Below are 20,418 nucleotides of genomic sequence, written 5' to 3' on the forward strand. Positions count from 1 at the left end.
AAATAATGATGGGAGGCAGAGGCAGGCGGATTTCTGAGTTCGAGGCCAGCCTGGTCTACAGTGATTTCCAGGACAGCCAGGGCTACACAGAGATACCCTGTCTTGAGAAACAAAACAAACAAACAAACACACACCAACAAAAAAACCAACCAACCAACCAACCAACCAAAAAAAGAGACTGATTTTTGGGAATACATACATACATACCTTGTACCTTTGTTAATATTAAGTCTGCACATATGCAAAAACTAGTGCTTTTTTTGGTGTGTTTCGACAATGAACACAGGCCAGGTACAGAGGTTAGTTAATGCCTATAGTCCAACAGTTAGAAAGCCGAGCTGGCAAGTGCTAGACTGTGAGACAAGCATGGTTTACAGTGTGAGCTCCTGTCTCAGAAAAATTCATTTTCTACCACCAAACCAAAATAATTCCCTTAATCCAGTGTAAGATTAATTTTAAGTATATATATGTATGTGAAACAGGACATCCTTTTGATGTATCCTTCTATTAAAATTGTCATTATGGGGTAAAACAATGGCTCAGTGGGTAAAGTGCTTATCTCTAAGCCTGATGGCCCGAGCTCAACCCTGGGACCTTACAGTATGGAAAAAGATAACCAGCTCCTGAAAACTGTCCTCTGTGTACACACATACACACGTACTCACACAGGTAAGTAAACCAATGAAAATTTAAAAAAGCGAAAACAAAAAGATTATTATGTATGAAACTATAAGGAAGCACTTGGTTTCAGTATATATTAATATTTCTATATATTAATGGGGAAAAGTAGCTGGCAGGTTTTGAGAAAGTAAGGACAGGCAGCATCCCCTCTGGACATGTCAGGGACATTTATACTCAAGAGTATTGATTGGAAACCTTGAGAGTAATAAACCAACTTTTCTAAGAGTTTCATTTTTATTCTTCAAATATTTAAAAAGTGGAAATGTATAGTTAAAAATCAAAACTAAAACCTCTGGCAAAGAAAACTTAGTCTAAGTGCTTCAGTAACTAACTAAAGAAGAAGAGACTTTGGTTAAAAAACAAAAGCGATGTAGTCTCTACATTTTTTCTGTGCTAGCTGACCTGTCAACTTGAAATGAGTCTTAATGATAGCCACCTGTACAGTTCAGAGAACCTGCACGCATATATAAATTTACATAAAGAAATATGTGTAGACAGACAGACACACTGCTTAATAATGGTTGAAGGGGAAGCAAGAAGGATGAAGTACAAACTCTCACTTCACCATTTAAACCTCACCAGGATCACTGTGCAGACCCAGCATTTATAAGAGGAACTTTCAAGAATGCCCGCTGAGGTTATCCATATATCATTCTAATTCTACATAACTATATAAGGTGCACAAAGCAGGCACTCAGTAGTACTTGTGAGTTGAAAAAAAAATTAGCTACTGCTTCCAAGCAGAATGTGGCATACTACTGTAACTGCAACACACAGAAAGCTCAGGTACACAGGAAGATCGCTGAGTTTAAGGCCGGTCTGTGTCTGTCTGGGTGTCTCTCTCTCTCTCTGGGGTTTCTCTGTGTAGTTCTGGCTGTCCTGAAACTCTCTCTGTAGACCAGGCTGCTCTCAAACTCAGAGAGCCACACACCTCTGCTTCATGAGTTCTGGGATTAAAGGTATGTGCTGGCATTGCCCTGGCAACTCCAGTCTTTATAAACAAAACAAAAACCAAAGGCAAAGCAAACGAGAACACCCCTCCAAAACAAAAGCCTAAAAACTAAATTTAGTTCTAATATCCTGCATCGTTTCAGTGTGCTTGTGTTTGCAAGCATGCCATGGTATGCAGACAGAAGTCGGAGGGCAACTCCGTGGAGTCAGGTTTTTATCTACTTTCCCATAAGTTCAACTGAATAAACACAGGTCTCCAGGCTAGCATAGCAAGCACTGTCAACCGGCAGGCCCACATTGCTCTCTTAGTATTACTTTTGTTCACTGTCTGTGAGTGTGTTGTGCACACCAAAGCACACATGTGGAGGTAAGAGGAAAACTTCAGAACTAGATCCTCTCCTGCCACAAAGTGTATGTAGTTCTGGGGCTAGAACTTAGGTGGTCGTTATTTAGCAGCCAGTGTCATTGTCCACTGAGACATCCTAAAGGTTTCAACCTGTATTTAAAAAAAGTTTCTTAAGACTATTGGCAAGGAGCCAGGCAAGAAGACACTTGTTTTTACTCCAGAACTTGGAAGCAGAAGCAGTGGAATCTCAGTGAGTTCAAGGCCAGGCTGGTCTACAGAGCAGTTCCAACACAGCCAAGGCTACAGAAAAGCCCAGTGTACAAAAACAAAAGGAAAGTACCGGCAAGAAAACTAGGGCCACCTCACTAAGCTTCCCTTAAAATACATAGCTATTCATCTTAAACATATGCAAATAAGTTATAATCACTCCTTCTCCACTCACATTCTAAACTATTGATATAACTAGACTGTGATACAATTCCAATAATTTTGAATTACTTTTCAGAATTATTCATTTTGTTTAAAAACAAACTATCTTGTTACATTTTTAAGGAGTCTAAGTATCACAAACACAAGACAGGGATTACAGATAGGTCTGAAATACGGAAATGGGATGGGAGCTGAAGGAATGTTTTATCAAAGCTGCTGGCATGCTAAAGGGAAGTTTGAAGGTGACAAATACTGTGATGTCAAAGCATACAGATTCATGATGATCTCTGTTCTCCCAGAAGAAAGTTCTCAGAAAAGAATCCTTTTCTGTAACAGTGTATAGCCTTACAATACACTACGTTGTCTTCAATGATTAAAATACAAAATGCCAGTTTCATATACATATTAGAGCAATATATAGTAGTGATGTCAACAGTAATACATTTTTAGGCATTAAAGAAAAAAATATACAGCATTATGAACAGGTTTTCAAGTTACCTTCTCTTACACTAAAAGGCATCGTGACAACACCATAAGCACTCGGTACCCCATATAGACAGCAGATGAAGTCAGAGAGATAGTCTAATACACTTAGATCATGCTCCACCACAATGATATATCTGAAAAGCAAAACAAATTTTTATTTTTAAATTTACTCTAACATCATTAGCTAAGACTCTTATTTATATATATATAATTTTTTCTACTATAGTTGTAAATCTTAGAAAATGGAATAAAAAGTATAGAGAACATAGTAAAGCCACAAAATATTTTCTTATACAAGGCTTATTATTGATGTTCCTATTTAAAATGTTTTCCTCAGTATATATTTGACTAAGATGATTTAAAAATCTATTGCTAGAGCAGAAACTACCAACCAGCGCAGTGATGAAGCGTTTATGCAGACTTGGTTCTCACCCCACCTACTTTACACGTATCTCCAAAACCAGCTTAAACCATTAGCATAAAGTTCTCTGCATAAAGTTCTCTTTGTATAAACAGACTAATCATGCTCACAAAAAATTTTCAGATTTTTCAAGCTTTTAAATTTTCATGTATCTTACTATTTATTTATATGCAGAAAAAATTACAACTTGCTGTTTATCTTCTTGATAATGCATTTTTTTATTTTGTATGTTTAAGGGCCACTCCTTCCTTCCTAAACTTAGTCACTTACCAACAGTTTCACATTTTAAAATTCCACTTAGTTCCTATTCACTGTAGGGATACCTTTTCCAATATGCAAACGTATTTTTCTTACTCTTCAAAGCCCCTTCTTGCCTTTTTTGTATTCAAATGGAACTAACTTAATAATCAAAAGTTCTGATGTTTTAGGAACACAGCATCTGTGTACTCAAGAAATCTGTGCTACAAAAATATAGACAATATATGCAACGAAACTTCCAGCTTATTACTTGGATTTCTTACTGTTTTTTGGAGGATATGATCTTCAAAATTTTTATACCACTAAAGAGTGAATGAATGCATGCTTTGGTAGTTTCAGAACTGATACGCTCTCTGTGGCTTCTTCCCATCAGCCTACCATTACACATAGATTTCTACAACTCAGCAATACACACAGATTGGTACATCTACAAAAGCGTTTTACTTACTGTTTCTGCTTGATTAACTGCACATGTTACGACTAAGATGTTATCCTTTCTCATATTTAAGTCTTATAAAATCATTATCATCATTAGTTTTCATAAGATCAGTTCACTCCTGTTATACCTTTCTTTCCTTTTATCTTTTAATTGCACTTAGTGTAAGTGTGGTGTCTTGTTGTCCAGTGATTTGCTTGAATATCTAGATACTGAAATGTGTTGTGACTCACCTAGCTATGAATTCTTTTTTCTTTTAGCTCTTCTTTTATTGGAGTTACAATATTATTTGCTATTTAAAAGTCATAGATCAAAGTAGATCTGATCTATACTAAAAGGGGCTTAGATTAAGAAACTTAGTCATTTGATTCTCTATCTTTTAAGTTTGGTATACCATCCCTGATCTCAATCTGTACTACAGAGCTATAGCAATACAAACCACAACGGATTGGCATGGAATCGAATCTAAGACCCAGAGGTACAATCCACATACCAATGGTCACCTGATTTTTGATAAAGGAGCCAGGAATACATAATGGAAAAAAGAAAGCATCTTTAACAAGTGGTTACTGGTCTAACTGAATGTCAGCATGTAGAAGAAGCAAATAGATTCATTATCTCTCATCCTGCAAAAAATTCAAGTCCAAGTGGATCAAAAGATCTCAACATAAAACCAGATACACTAAATCTAATAGAAGAGATAGTGGGGAATAGCCTTGAATACATTTTTACAGGAGACAACTTCCTGAAGAGAACACTGATAGCACAGGTACTAAGAAAAACAATCAATAAATGGGAGCTCAATAAAACTGAGGAGTTTCTGTAAGACAAAGGACAATCATTACAACAAAAGGGCAGCCTACAGAATGGCAAATGATCTTCAGATCTTCACTAACCCTACATCTGACAAAGGGCTAATATCCAAAATATATAAAGGACTTATGAAACTAGACATTGATAAGCCAAATCAATTAAAAAATAGGGTACAGATCTAAACAAAAGTCTCAACAGAAGAATCTCAAATGTCTAAGGAACACCATCCTTAGCCATCAGGGAAATGAAAATCAAAACGATCCTGAGATTCCATTTTACAACTGTCAGAATGGCTAAGATCAAAAACCTCAACTGAGTCAGATGACTGCACTGCACCCCTTTATTCCCAGCACTTGGGAGGCATTTGGGAGGCAGAGGCAGCCTAGTCTACAGAGTGAGTTCCAGGACAGCTACAGAAAAACCAAAACCAAAACCAACCAATATCGCATGCACCCCTCCCCCCCCAATTCAGGTTGTCTCTCCCAGTACTCTCTCCCTCCATCCTTCACTCACTTATCTGATCCTTCCTGCTCCTATCCCCGGCTACACCCAGTCCCACCTGCAAAATCTATTCTATTGCCCTTTTCCAGGGAGATCCATATATCCCCTGGACAAGTCAAGGGGACAGCTCATGTTAACAATGATGTGGAATAAGGGAGACACTCCTCCACTGCTGGTAGGAGTGCACACTTGTACAGCCACTTTGGAAATCAATTTGGAGGCTTTTCAGAAAATTGGGAATAAATCTTCCTCAAGACCAGCTATACCCTTCTGGGACATATACTCAAAGAATACTCTACCATACCACAAAGACACTTGCTCAACTATGTTCACAGTAGTTTTTCTCATAATAGACAGAAACTGTAAACAGCTTAGATGTCTCTCAACTGAAGAATGGATGAAGAAAACTTGGTACATTTACGCAATGGAATATTACTCAGCTGTTAAAAACAATGACATCATAAAATTTGCCAGCAAATGGATGGAAGTAGAAAAGAGCATCCTGAGTGAGGTAACCCAGAGTCAGAAAGACAAACATGGTTTGTACCCACCTGTAAGTGGGTAACTGGAAAAGTAAAGGATAACCATGCTACAATCCACAGACCCAGAGAAGCTAAGTAACAAGGATTGCTCAAGGATATATGGATCTCCCTGGAAAGGGGCAATAGAATAGATTTTGCAGGTGGGACTGGGTGTAGCCGGGGATAGGAGCAGGAAGGATCAGATAAGTGAGTGAAGGATGGAGGGAGAGAGTACTGGGAGAGACAACCTGAATGGGGGGGGGGGGGGTTGGGGGTGCATGCGATATAGAAACCGAGTACAGTGGAAACTCCCCTAGGGAAGTCTCCTGGTAATGGGGGATATGGAGCCTAATCTGGCTATTTTCTATAACCAGGCAAGGCTCTTAGTAGTGGATCTTGGACATCAACCCAGCCACAAAACTTTCGACCTACAATTCTGTCCTGCCTGCAAGGTGTGCTAGGGTCATGTTGGCACAGAACTTGTGGGAGTAATGATTGGTTCAACTTGAGGCCCAGGCCACCAGAGGCAGCCGATGACTGACACTGAACAGATGGTCAGGAAAGAGGCAGCCCAACCCAGAGACCCAGGGTAGAACCAAACAGAATTAGCGCGCGCACACACACACACACACACACACACACACACACACACACACACACACACACACACACATTCCTAATGATAATCTGTTATACTGAAATGTAGCATAACTGTCATCAGAGTGGCTTCATCTAACAACTGATGGGAGTGGATACAAAGACCCACAGCCAACCACTAGGAGGAGCCAGGAGAATCCCACAGGAGGAAGAGAGGAAGCATTTTTGGAGCCAGAGGGCCCTAAAACACCAGGGAAACACAGCCTACAGAATCAACTAAGCAGGGCTCACAGAGACTGAAGCAGTCATCCCCAAGTCTATATGGGTCTCATCAAGGTCTTCTATACCTTGTGGTTGTACAGCTTGCTGTCCTTGTAGGTCTGCAGTGCGAGTGTGGGTCTCTGACACTTTCCTGCATTTTGGTCTCTTTTCCTCCTACCCGGTTGCCTTGTTCATCTTTGACATGACAGTTTGTGCCTAATCTTATTGTAACCTGTTCAGTAGAAGATATCCTTCTACTACAAGAAGAGGCCTGCTCCCTTTTTTTGGAGGGAAAGGGAGAAGTGGACTGGGTGCGAAAGGAGATGGAGAAGGGACTGTAAAGAGTAAGGGGAGGGGAAACTGAGGTCAGGATGTAAGATTCTACCAATTAATATTCTTAGGTTCAATTTGAAGCACCTAGGTGTTACTGATCATTTGTTGAAATCATGTTTGAGAAGTTGGGGGTTTTATCAATTCTGAAAACTTATCAGCCACGATCCCTTCATGCTTCTTAAGCATTGGTAGGCACAGTGGTGCACGCCTTTAATCCAGCACTCAGGAGGCAAAGGCAATGCAAGTTCCAGGATGTCAGGGATACACAGTCTTCAAAAACCAAACCGAACCAAAACCAAAAAGCAAAGCACCACCACCAACCCGCATCCCCACCATGTGTGCAGCACGTGCCAGAGCTCACTGACGTCAGAGCTGGCTTTATGGAGCTCTTGCTCTCCATCCAATCTGATCTGAGCGCTAGCTAGGGATTACTGGACTGTTTGCCAGCAGCGAGTGACTTTACCTGTACTTGTATCTTTACCTGTATCTTGCCCACTTGTCTGCTTTTCACTCTTAAAGCAATCAAATAGTCTTCTTACTACAATCACCATTTTTCAAATCTCCCTTATATTTCAATGCCATCTCCTCAGTTACAGCCACTAACTGTGAAATCGAGTCTTAGTGTTCGAGTGCTGTTCCTAACTCATCTCATTAGTTCAGCAAGTTGGTAACGTTGTGCTTTCTCTCTCCCTCTGTGTATGTTTGAGTTTTCTGAGTGTAGGTGCATCTCTGTAACTATGTACATGTGTGTACTCATGGAGGACAAAGGCCAACATTCATATCTTTTTAATGGCTTCTCCCCCTTATTTTTGGAGACAGGATTTTTTCACTGGACCTGGAAGTCATTGGCTAGACCAGCAAGCCAGGGATCTTTCTGCCTCTGCCTCCCCAGCACTGACCTTACAGTACATACATACTTACATACGTGCTTGGCCTATTCTAACATTCTGGGGACTGAGCTCAAGTCCTCATGTTTGCAGGGAACACATTCTCCACAGCCCTCTCTACATTTGCTTTTTAGATATTTCTGCTTTTGAACATTTCAAATCTCCACGTTTTGAATACTTTACAACTCTCACTTACTATTTGAGGGGCTCTTTCAGAATGCCAGGTGGAGTTCTACTACTCTATCTTGCTGTTTATGTTGTGTATGTATGCTGTGTAAGTTTAGGGACAGCTGCTTCTGGTACTCTTACCTGTACAAAGTTTACATAATCACGAGTTGCGGGCACAGTCTTCCCAAGTGCATTGTTATTTGTTTCTACACATGACAGTTTTAAGACTGATCACTAAGTAACAAGCCTTTTATAAGCTCCTTCAACTGCAAAATATAAATCCTTTCTAAAGCCCCAACAAAATACGAACTCTACCTAAAGACCCAATAAAGCTACCAGAAGCATCAGGGCAACGATCAACTAAGAAACTTCGGAAATTACAAAGTACTGTATTCAACAAATGGTTTTGTGAATGCATCATATAAGTTGTTAAGAAGTCTTTTGTGTTTGTATAAAATTGTGATTTACTTTTGAAGATTTAGTAAAAACTAAGGCTGTTTTCCCCAAGAACATACACAAAATTTACACATGACTCCAAAGCATTCACGTTTAAACAGTATTTTCCATAGAACTGGAGGTAACAATTGTGAATCTTGCACTAAAAACCTTTGTTCTAAGGAAGAAAAATTCTGGTGGTTACTATAAATGATTAAGATGGAAATCAAGAATGTTTAATATTTAAACATCTGCAAAATGTCCTCAACATTAGAAAATAGAAACATACTGGATTTATACTCACCTATCTGGATTTATTAGAGATCGAATCGTAATGGCAGCCTTTAAACGTTGCTTGACATCGAGGTAACTAGAAGGTTCATCAAACATAAAACTAAGGAAAAAAAAAAGCAAGTCTGAATAACATAACTATACCTTATATCCTTTTAAAGTAATACAATAATGGTTTCTGATTTAACAGAACAAAAATTTCATATACCAAGAAGGAAGGCTACTTGTAATGGTAAAATTCTGTTCTGTTCAGAAGGAAGAAAGAAAATAATTCCAAAATGCAGAAATGTCTATCTACAAATTTGAGGAGAGCTTTTGAAGATTGGACTAACTTATTAATAGGTACTATATCATAAAAAAATATTCTGATAGAGTCTCAATGACTTTGAAGGGCTTTTTTTGTTCTTAAATCGTATTTACTGTGTGTGTTGAGGGGTGCCACTATCTGCATGTGGAGGTTGAAGAAAAACTTGCCCGTGTTGGTTCTTTCTAAACTTTGTGGGTCTAGGGAATTTGACTCAGGTGGTAGGGCTTGGTGTCACCCCCCCTATTCAGCTGAGCCATCTTGCTGGCCCCAAAGGAGCCATTGTCTTAATAGGCTCAAGTCCAAAGGCTTTAAAGCAGATGGGTTCTCATGCACAGGATGTCAGAGGATACTTGGTGAAGACAGGGCTTGATTATACACTAGAGCAATAACATGGAAAAATATGGGAATAATAAGTATCTGAGAGGAGGAAATATTAGTAAGCAGGAAGGAGACGAGCCTTTTTAATTCCATGTCCCCTTCACAGAATCATGTCATTCTGACACTAACTAGTCTACAGAAAGCTTTAGTTTTATGTAAGGTATAAATAACTACTAATAAAAGCAAAGGACTGGGCTGGTGAGATGGCTCAACAGGTAAGAGCACCCGACTGCTCTTCCAAAGGTCCTGAGTTCAAATCCCAGCAACCACATGGTGGCTCACAACCATCCGTAATGAGATCTGACTCCCTCTTCTGGTGTGTCTGAAGACAGCTACAGCGTACTTACATATAATAATAAAAAAAAAATTAATTAAAAAAAAAAAAAGCAAAGGACTTACTAAAGGGAAAGTGGATCATGGCAATACAACTGCTTTAACACATCACCTCAAAATTAAACACTTAAAAGTCTCTATTAATTATTCCTTTCAAGATTACTGCTGAATTAGCAGTATTACAAATCTAAACTCACAAAGACTGAGAACCACAAAAAGTGTAAAGTAACCTACATATCAGCCTTTTGTATGCAAACGACAGCACAAGCAAATCTCTGCAACTCTCCTCCTGAAAGATCTTCGACATTTCGTTCTTTAAGGTGAGTTAAATCTACAAAGAATAATCAGAAGCATTGTGTTCAATGTTATAAATTCCATTTCACCTCTTCTGGGCATAATGCACACTGGATGTCATGACTCTAGGTCTGAATGATAGATATTCCAGTGTAGTATAATAATAAAATAATTACTAAAGCTTTCCTCATTAATTTGGCAATCCATAGCCCATCAAGAAGATTATGACTAAGTGCAGTTTATTAAAAGCATGTCCTCAATACTTACCAAGCTGCTGACATACAATTGCCTGTGTCTTTGTTTCATCTTTTCGGTCCAGAATAGAGCCCACTGTCCCCTGTCACAATAGAAAATTATCACTATATTCCTTTCAAAAATTTCACAAAGTAAAGTAAGTCTATTTTGATAGAATTGTTATCGTCCTACCAATAATCTACAATCTATAACTTCTATCTATAAGCAAACTGACCTTTGCAGCCTTGGGAATTTGGTCTACATATTGAGGTTTGATAATGGCTTTTAGGTCATCTTCGAGAATCTTGGTAAAGTAATTTTGTAATTCAGATCCACGGAAATAAGTCAAAATCTCTTGCCAATCAGGTGGATCCTAGAAATACAATTGTTATGTGAGTTTAAGATAAAAATACAAAGGGGACAGTTCCTAAATAAAATTACATATATTAAATAAAATTAAACATATATCTAAATAGAGGACTTCTAGTTTAAGATTGGAAGCAGACTTAGTTTCAAATCAAGGCATACTAACTCAAAAGTTTGAGAGAACTATGAATTTTCTGGTAAGCAACACTAACATTTTTATTTTGAAGGGATAGAACATGAGACTTGTCACACACACACACAAATGACAACAACAGGAATGACATCAGTACATGGCAGTGTAAACCAGAATTGGGAGGCTGAGTTCAAGGTCCTTTGAAGCTACACAGTAACAGCATGTCTTAAAAAACAAAAACTAATCCAAACCAAACTTGGGATGTATAACACCTTTGAACTCAACTCCATAAATTAACTTAAAAAAAGAACATTGAAAAAAAGTATACCCATCACTCTCATAAAAAATCCATAAAAGATCCAGACATATTAATTTCCATAATCTTTAATACATACATCATACTTTCCAAGGTTTGGCTTTTGTTTTCCTGCTAAAATTTTTAGTGCAGTTGACTTTCCAATACCATTAGTTCCAACTAATCCCAAAACTTCACCTGGACGAGGGATAGGCAACCTATTACAATATAGGAAAACAAAACAAAAACAACTCGCTATTACATGGAAAAGATACACAACAACCAAATGATGTATTTTAAAGCACTTGTATGCCATTAATAAGCTAAGAAATATATGCTAAGCATTAGTGGCTATTAGTGGAGAGAAAACAGCCAAGAGAAACTAATTGTTAGAAATGTATCCATAATGAATAACTTTATCCAGTTCTTTATCAAAAATGACATTTTTCTTCATAGTTAAGGCTCATCTTTAACACACTAAATGTTTTGGTAAAAATTTCACAGCAGGTACAATACCACATTGTCTTTTTCCCCCTAATCTCCTATTGCTGTTGGCTCCTTAAGAGCGGGCAGGGTGAAAATACCTTTTAATTAATAAAACCTAGACTTTCAGATTCAATATATTAATATTCAGCAGATAAAAGTAAGCAGTGAGGCTAGGCTGTGCACACCATTAATCCCAGCACTCAAAAGGCAGACACAGGCAGGTCTCTGAGTTCAAGGCTAGCCTGGACTATATAGAGTATGTTCCAGGACAGCCAAGGCAATACAGAAATACCATCCTGAAAAGCCAGAAAGCATTAAGGACCTAGTTATTTAATGAGGTCCAAGTCAGTACAGCATTTCCTGTGGGACATAACATTAGTTGATGACTAAAACCAAAGCAACTTTCTTTAAAGATTATTCGGAAGTAAGGGTACTACGAACCACTGTCAACTGTGATCATATTTTAGAATAATTTAAGGGGTTTTACCTTCCAGACATTCTGTATCTTCACAACACAACTCAACTGGGCATTTGTGTTGCTTTAAAGTCCCTCAAAAATTAATTCAACTATTAACTAGAATGAACTGCTGCCATTTTTTTGCTTGTTTCGAGACATGATTTCACTATGTAGCCTAGACTGGCCTTAAACTCAGAGATGTCTCAGCCTCATGAATGCCAGGATTAAAGACATCTGCTACCATGCCTGGCAACTGCTGACATATAAATTAACCTTGTATTTTATAATAGTCTACTACTTTTTGGTAGATGCGCAAGATCATTTTCATCCATATTCTGAAAACCCTTCAGGGAATTTTACCCTTGACTGAAGTAAAGAGTAATATACCTGTGAAGCTTGAAGGCATTGGCACAGTAGCGATGTGTTGTTTCTTTTTCCAAGTTGCTTGGCAAATTGACAATTGATAAGGCGCCAAAGGGACATTTCTGTTATTTAAAATAAAGAATCACATATTAATTTATGATAGATGAATTAACAATATTATTGAAATCTTTCAAGCATAAAATTTACAAATATTAGAAATAATTTACTTAAATAATCAAGTTCCTTGAAGATAATAGCTGTATACACAAATTTAATAATCTTTATGATTGATACAACTTAAACACTGTTCAATAGTTTCCATAATTTGTCTATAGCAGATGTTTTTTTTTTTTTCCCTTAAATTACTCCTGTCCTTGTTTGCTTCTTTCCTAAAGATAAAGTCTTTTAAGGTGTCTTGATTTTATTATTTGGGGGAGAGGGTTATATCTATCCTGCCAATAGATAGCCTATATATTGAATCAAAGTTTATTATTTTTCTGTTATAACTCATCCTTCTAACTTAAGAATGTTTCAAGGCTAAAAATAAATTAATATCGAAAAAGAAAACATCAACAGAACTTACTCATTGTAGTATTTGACTATCAGACAAATGTCCCCAGAACAAGAATGGCCAAGTATAAGGATGTCACTAAGAACAGTGGGAGCCTGAAGGCTGGGGTGACGGCTCAGGTGTGTAATATTGAGCTTAGATGGATCCCCAACACTCATGTGAAAAGCCTGGTATGGCAGTGTGTTCCTAAAATTTCAAAGCTGGAGGTAGAAACAGGGGGATCCATAGGGCTTGCTGGGAAGTCAATAATCAAGATTAGTGAGAGACCCTCTTTTTAAAAAAAGGAAAGGGTTGAGTACCTTTAGTCCCAGTTCTTGGGAGGCAGAGACAGTTGGATTTATAAGTGTTTGAGGACAGCTTAGTCTACAGAGTGAGTTCCAGGACAGCCAAGGCTACACAGAAAAACCCCGTCTCAACAAACAAAATAAAACAAGAATGAATGAACAAGACACCTGGTTTGTGACTTCTGGCCTTCATACACATATCTACCCATGCACACATGCACGTTAAAGAAAAAAAAAGGCAACAGTAATGTGGCTAGAAAAGTATCTCTATAAAGAATAGACAATGATAGGCATGACCAGAAAGGACAAGATCAGATGACAGCTCTGCTCAGTAGATGAATTCAGGGAACTGAAGAAACTCATTCAGAGAGAATGCAGTGAATCTTCACTTCAAACTGAGATCAAAACAAATTAAAGAAAAAAAATTGTTTTCTAGTAACTTCTGCCCCTAGCCATACCACTAAATTTTTACAACTATATTGTGTACTCTGCTCATTTCATCAATGCAGGCTACAGGTGATTTTAAACTCTTATGTGACTTGGAAAAGGAACCCACACCATTTATAAGTAATGTGGATTAGTCAGTGTGCAGGATGCATATATTTCCCTTCTGCTCCACCACCAAGAGTTTATTTAACTGGTGTTTTAGGCATTCAGATAGACATCTAAAACTTTAGAATATTAATTTCTTATAGCATCAAAATCAAAATAGAACAGATGATACTGTAATGTTCACAGCAGATTCCTAACACCCTGCATAAAGGCAGGCACACATGAAGAAGGATTAGTCAGTATTTGCCCGGAGTAATATTTCCTGCTTATGCTTTTCAAAATAGGAAAAACTATTTCCAGATTCCATATAAATTTTCTGGATACTTGAATAAGGTTTCAAAAACAAATATAATACACCCATGGCTTATATGTTTAACGATTTATAGGGAAGTTTCCAAACTTTGGTGAAGTAAGTTCCTTTTTATATTGGACTATAAACAAACAAAAAAAATCTAATAACTTATCAGTTGTTAAATCTTTCTTTTAAGTTGGAAATTTATGACTTATAAGTCAAACGTCAATTATTCAATGTAACAATTTAAGATGTTTAAAATTATACTATTGGGATAAATAGATACATATATGAGATATAGTAAAACATTTTTAGATTGAATTTAAGATATTTTAGTTGTATTTCTACTTAAGAGTAGTAAATTTAAAATTTGAGACAGGTATGGTACATTCTATGTCAGCTGGAGCTACACAGAGAACTGTCTCAAAAAGAAAATAAATAAACCTGAAAAACTATAATGCCAGTTATGTTATCTCTAAAAATTTCTGGAAAAGATGTGCTACATTTTTTTATAATAAAAAGCTCAACAGAGAGAAATAACCTAGTTAGAAATATCTTTACCTAGCTATATATGATGATTACTTGTTTTTAAAAGTTTATTATTATTATTATTAAAATTATTATTAGTGTGTCTGCACGGTGCATTATTTGGACAGTGTGTCTGTGTTTGTGTGATCTTGTGTTTGTGTGTGCATGCCATGGTGCATCAAGTGGATGTCAGAGGACAAATTTGTGGAGTTGTTCTCTCTACAGTTAAGTGGGTCCCTCAGTTTGACCTCAGATAACCAGACTTGTTCTTCCAGGACATCTCACTGACCCATTAACTTCTTAAAGGTGTGCTTTTGGGCTCTCTGCTCCTCCCAGGTCCAGAGACAGATGCACCTTCTTAGACAGTGCCAGCCTTTTCCCTGAAACATGATGGTGAAGGTTGGAGTGAACAGATCTGGCCATATTGGATGCCTGGACTGCATGTTTGCCTTCAACTCTGGTAACATGCAACATGGGTACTGTTGCTATCAATGATCTCATCATTGAAGTCAACTATATGCAATCCAATGTCCAGTGTGATTATAACCATGGTACTTTACACAGTAGAGTCAAGGCTGGGAATGGGAAACTTTTCTCGACAGGAAGGCCACGTCCATCTTTCAGGAGTGTGATCTACCAGCACCAACAGGGTTACGCTGGTGCTGAGGTACCTTGATTATCATGGAGAAGGCTGCAGCCCACTCAAAGGGTGGAGCTGAAAAGGCTGATGCCCCTGTGTTTGTGAAGGGCATTAACCATAAGGATGAATAACTCACTCAAGAGCATCAGTAATCAATCCCTCCTTCACCACCAACTGCTTAGTCCCCATGGTCAAGGTCATCCTTGACAACTTTGGTATCACTGAAGAACTCAGAACTATAGTCACACCATCATTCCACCCAGACTGTAGATGGCCCCTCTGGGGAACTGTGATGATGGACATGATAGAACATCATCTTTGCATACATTGGCTTCAAGGCTGTGGGCAAGGTCCTCTCAGAGCTGAATAGGAAGCTCACTGACATGGACTTCCACAGTCCTACTGCTGATGTGTCCATAGTAGACCTGACCTGCTGCTACCTGGAGAAAGCTCACAATTAAGACAACATCAAGAAGGTCGTGAAGCAAACAGTGGAGGGAGGTCTAAAGGACATCTATTCTAGGTTATAATGAGAACTGGGTTGTCTCCTGTGACTTCAATAGCAGAACTACTCCCTCTTTCATCTTTGGGCTGGGACTGACACTGGTCTCAACAGGCACTTTGCCAAGCTCATTTTCAGGTATGACTTTGAATGTGATGGACCTCAGAGTCTACATGATCTCCAAGGAATAACAGATCCCAAACTACCCACCTCAGCAGGAACAAGAGAAGAGAGTTGCTGTGGAGTTCCTGCCCTAACAAATGCCCAATACACTTACTTCTCCTCATAGTTTTTATGTTAGATGCCTTCAAAAGAAAGAGAGGGGCTTAGAGAATCCTAACATCTTACAAACTACCATTAAAGTTCTTTGGAACTCCCAAATAAAATAAATAAATAAATAAATAGAGTTTGGTTTGTGGACCACTAAGATTGTACAGTAGGTAAAGGTACTTGCCACCAAATCAGATAATCTGAGTTTGATCCCTGGAACCTACAGTGTATAAGAACTGACACCTGCATATTGTCCTCCAATCTCCACATGTACACGGTGGCACAGGCGTCCCCAAACAGGAACACACACACATGTACACACACTCAAGATTACAAAATAAACAAAAGTAAAAACTTAGGCGGGTGGTGGTGGTGCATTTGGGAGGCAGAGTCAAGCAAATCTCTGAGTTCTAGGCTAGCCTGGTTTACAGTGTGACTTCTAAGATGGCCAGAGTGGTCTATTAAATTAAAGAAGTAATAATACTGTTCTAAGAAGATTGCTTTCTTAAATTTCTTTTTAATTTATCTACCCTATACTTCTGTCTTTTTAAAAAATTTTAAAGTCCTAAAAATTTTCACATTCTATTTTTGACTCAACAAACAAATATCACTTACCTTAATACAAATACCACAACCAATACAGAGAGTTTCAGAAATCCATGCTATTTTGCTCTGGGGTGTAACTTCTATGCACAATTTTCCTGGCAAAGACAAATAATTTCCTTTATCTTTTAGAATACTTTTAAGATCGCCATTTAGAAAGTACCCCTTTCAAAGTCTCACACAAAAGTTTCAATGATAATGATTTAAATCAGAGTTTGGTAGGACAGATTCTGAATTAAATATCCAGGTTTATCAACTATGTATTCTTATCAAGCAATAAACAAATGGCCAATGTATTTTGTCCAATACCAGTAAAAATATGGTAAACCCCGAAACAACATTATGAGTAAGCTGACTGGCTTCAGTTTGGTTTTGGTGCTTTGGATGCAACTGGAGCTATGCATTCACTAGCTGCCTTATAAAAGAAATCATGTCACCAGGCAGTGGTGGCACATGCCTTTGATCCCAGCACTTGGGAGGCAGAGGCCAGCCTGCTCTACAGAGTTAGTTCCAGGACAGCCAGGGCTACTTGAAAAAAACCAACACCCCCCTCCCAAAGAAAGCATGTCTTAGCAATGAAAGGCACACCATAGAAAGGAATAAATTATTTCAGTGAGGTAAATGAAACCATAAAAAGCTATGCTTTTTTCTAGTACACAGACAAAATTCAGTACAGTATTTGAGACATTAATGACTGAATTTCTGAAAACCATGGGAGATACTAACAGATAATACCTACAGGTTCTCTTCCGACTTGGTAAGTCTAGAAGGTCACTACTACGGGGCAGCAGTCATGTAACATAACACTGAAGACGGTCAACAACTTGTCACCTCTGAATTGTTACATTTACTCCATCCTGAAAACCTAGCAATACCCCACAAAATGTCTGTCTTAAAACAACATCTAATGGAAGGACCCTGGCAATCCTTCCCCTTGACTCACCTATCTGCAGGACTGCAAGGAGTACAGTGAACTTTGGCTTGACTTTTTACAATCTTAACAATTACATTCTATAATTCCTTTCAAAAGGATAATTTAAAATCAATAAAAGTTTAGAATTCTAAATTTCTCACTTTTGTAGCTCAAAGAAACCACCAGTGATTAACTATCACAGTATCTGCTAAGCCCCTAGGAAGCTTCCAAACCCATCTGCTCTTCTACAGCTGCTTTCTACTCTTGGATGCCGACAGAGCCACTTACCCATCCGAACCACAGGGCAACTCTTTTTGCACTCCTGTCGACATTTCTTAGGTTTGCATTTGTCGTGGTTGACAATAGCAATTCTTGTTAATTTGTCTGCCATAATTGTAACAAAGAATATCCAGTTCTTCTATTAAAGAAAAACAAACAAAATTATAGCAAATTCTGTAATATTGAGAAATAATTTATGGGTATAAAAGGAGGACACATCATATGGAGTTCCTATGTTCATTTGGAAAATTAAAGAAAAATTAGAAACAGAAAAATAATCTATTTAGTTTGGAAAACAAAATTTTACACAGCGAAGTTAGATTATAAAACAGGTGCCACTTAAAATACCACAAAAAATTCCTAGAAAGATACTTAATGTATACACAGAAAAAAAAAAAACCTCAAAAACACTAAGTCACAAAAGACCTAATCAAATAACGTATGTTATCTCAGTTTTTATAATAAAAAGTTAATATCAAAGAAATTTAATTCTCTGTAATTTATATAAACAATTAAATCTCTTGGGTAAAAATAAACTATATATACCAAAGCTCTTTTTGGAAAAAATAATCAGGAATATTAAAACAGCAAGAATGGAAAATACATGACAGATTAAAAAATTATATGAGGCCTCAATGATTAATACTGATACCATTGTATGAATATAAATCTATAAACCAAATTATATATGAACACACCCACACCAAAATCATGAATTCATTTTCTTTTATCTTTCCGAGACAGGGTTTCTCTGTGTAGCCTTGGCTGTCCTGGAACTCACTTTGTAGACCAGGCTGGCCTTGAACTCAGAAATCTGCCTGCCTCAGCCTCCCAAGTGCTGGGATTAAAGGCGTGCACCGCCACTGCCCAGCCATGAACTTATTTTCTTATCCAACCGACTATAATGACTACTACTGATGGAAAGTGGGAAATGCTTATTAGAGTTATGAGCATCATGCTACAGCCCAGGTTTTTATGTAGTAGCAATGTTGTATACATACTTACTATGTCTTAAAGACTTTTCTATATAACGCCTATAGAGAATTAAGATCAGATCAAATTTACAATCTTTATAATATTTGGTTTAGTGTATTTACATTAACTCCCTCATGTGACTAAAGGGATTAAGTTCTAACAGTGCCTTCATAGTCTAGTTTATCTCTAAATCTGAAGAAAAAGCCAAAAGCCAACACTATCCATCGGCAAAGATACTATGCTGACTTTATCTGTGACCCACAACTTACTTAGCCATTCGTATGATTAGACTTGGAGGGACAGAAGCAATCTTGCTCCTCACTGTTGTCCTACACTATTTCCTCTTCCTCCCTAAGAACACTCTTAGACCTCAAGGTTTCCATCATTTACAGACTACCAGACTACTTCATTTCAAACTGGTAAATGCTCTACTTTGTTTTGGTAGAGGTGAGCAAAGCTATAGTAATGAAAAACAAACCAAATCAACAAAAACTAAAACCTTAACTGTTGTGCTGACAAAGTCATTTCTTTAAAAACTGATACAGGTCTCCTAAGTTTAACTTAGAAATTAAATGATTTTACTTTACCTCTAAAGCTTACTTAAAACCCCAAACCAACCATGTACTCGTCAAAGAAATTGACTATTTTAGCAAACAAACTAATAAACCATGCATTCCAATACAAATAAAAAATGCTTTTCTACAAAGTACCCAGTAAATGAAAGTATTTTCAGAGAATAAATCTTTCACTATGATAAGAGCCTATAATAAGTAATATTTATAGGGAACAGAAATATACTAGAGGTGGCTAATTAAATTGATTTAAATAATAAAATAAATTATTTTACATTTAAGAAAAAGAAATATAGATTCTTTGGATAACGGTTACATAGGTAAACATAATTTGTGCAACCTCCCGATTTCCAAGAATTATGGAAATGGAGTTAGTTCCCTTCTTTCCAATAGAAAGACACCTGAAGAGGAATTATTACAGGAAAAACTTTTAGGAATACAAAAAGATCTGAAAACACTTAGAATGTTTTTCTGAAACATATTTTTGTCTTTGTTGTTTCATTTATAGAGGTGAGCTAAGCAGTGCTATGAAAAGATAAAACCTTAAATACATTTTGGTTCAAAAATATTTAAGCTTTTTGATTATAGTGAATACATTATCAACTGACAGACACAGGGTGACTACTTTCAGCATACAGGACCATAGGCTACAATACAAATGTTACTCTAACTCCGTAGTTTGTAGTCCCTTGGAAGAAAGGGCAAAGCAATAAAAGCTTTTTGACAGCTATTCCTTAGTTACCATTTTTACCATCAAAATAGAGAAAATACTTATGTAGCTCTTGAGGTTCAGAAATTCACCTTTGACCATCATTTATTTGCAACACATACTAAATACCTACAATGTATTAAGCCTAGAAAGGATATTTAAAGGCATTTTGAAGACAGCATCCCTGATGTCAAGAAGCCGAAGAGGTAATAAACAAGAGATTAAGTCACTAATGGGAAGAGGACAGGGTGCTACAAAGTGCTTCTC

General features: G+C 37.4%; 1 protein-coding gene across 2 annotated transcripts in view; it reads right to left on the reverse strand.

The window, feature by feature from the left end:
• Positions 1–20,418, reverse strand: part of Abce1 (ATP-binding cassette, sub-family E (OABP), member 1) — a 28,299-nt gene that overhangs the window by 7,077 nt on the left and 804 nt on the right. For both annotated transcript variants that reach the window (NR_152614.1, NM_015751.2), the window contains exons 2-10: positions 17,905–18,034; positions 16,716–16,801; positions 12,486–12,583; positions 11,256–11,373; positions 10,597–10,734; positions 10,395–10,464; positions 10,068–10,164; positions 8,829–8,918; positions 2,906–3,027 (exon numbers count right to left, since the gene is read on the reverse strand). Coding sequence is in view for 1 of the 2 variants with exons in the window: in NM_015751.2 (NP_056566.2) it covers positions 2,906–3,027; positions 8,829–8,918; positions 10,068–10,164; positions 10,395–10,464; positions 10,597–10,734; positions 11,256–11,373; positions 12,486–12,583; positions 16,716–16,801; positions 17,905–18,007 (922 nt within the window). In the remaining variant the exon portion in view is untranslated. The remainder of the gene's footprint in view (positions 1–2,905; positions 3,028–8,828; positions 8,919–10,067; positions 10,165–10,394; positions 10,465–10,596; positions 10,735–11,255; positions 11,374–12,485; positions 12,584–16,715; positions 16,802–17,904; positions 18,035–20,418) is intronic.

Source organism: Mus musculus, chromosome 8 (genome assembly GCF_000001635.26).
Source record: "Mus musculus strain C57BL/6J chromosome 8, GRCm38.p6 C57BL/6J".
NCBI classification, from domain to species: domain Eukaryota; kingdom Metazoa; phylum Chordata; class Mammalia; order Rodentia; family Muridae; genus Mus; species Mus musculus.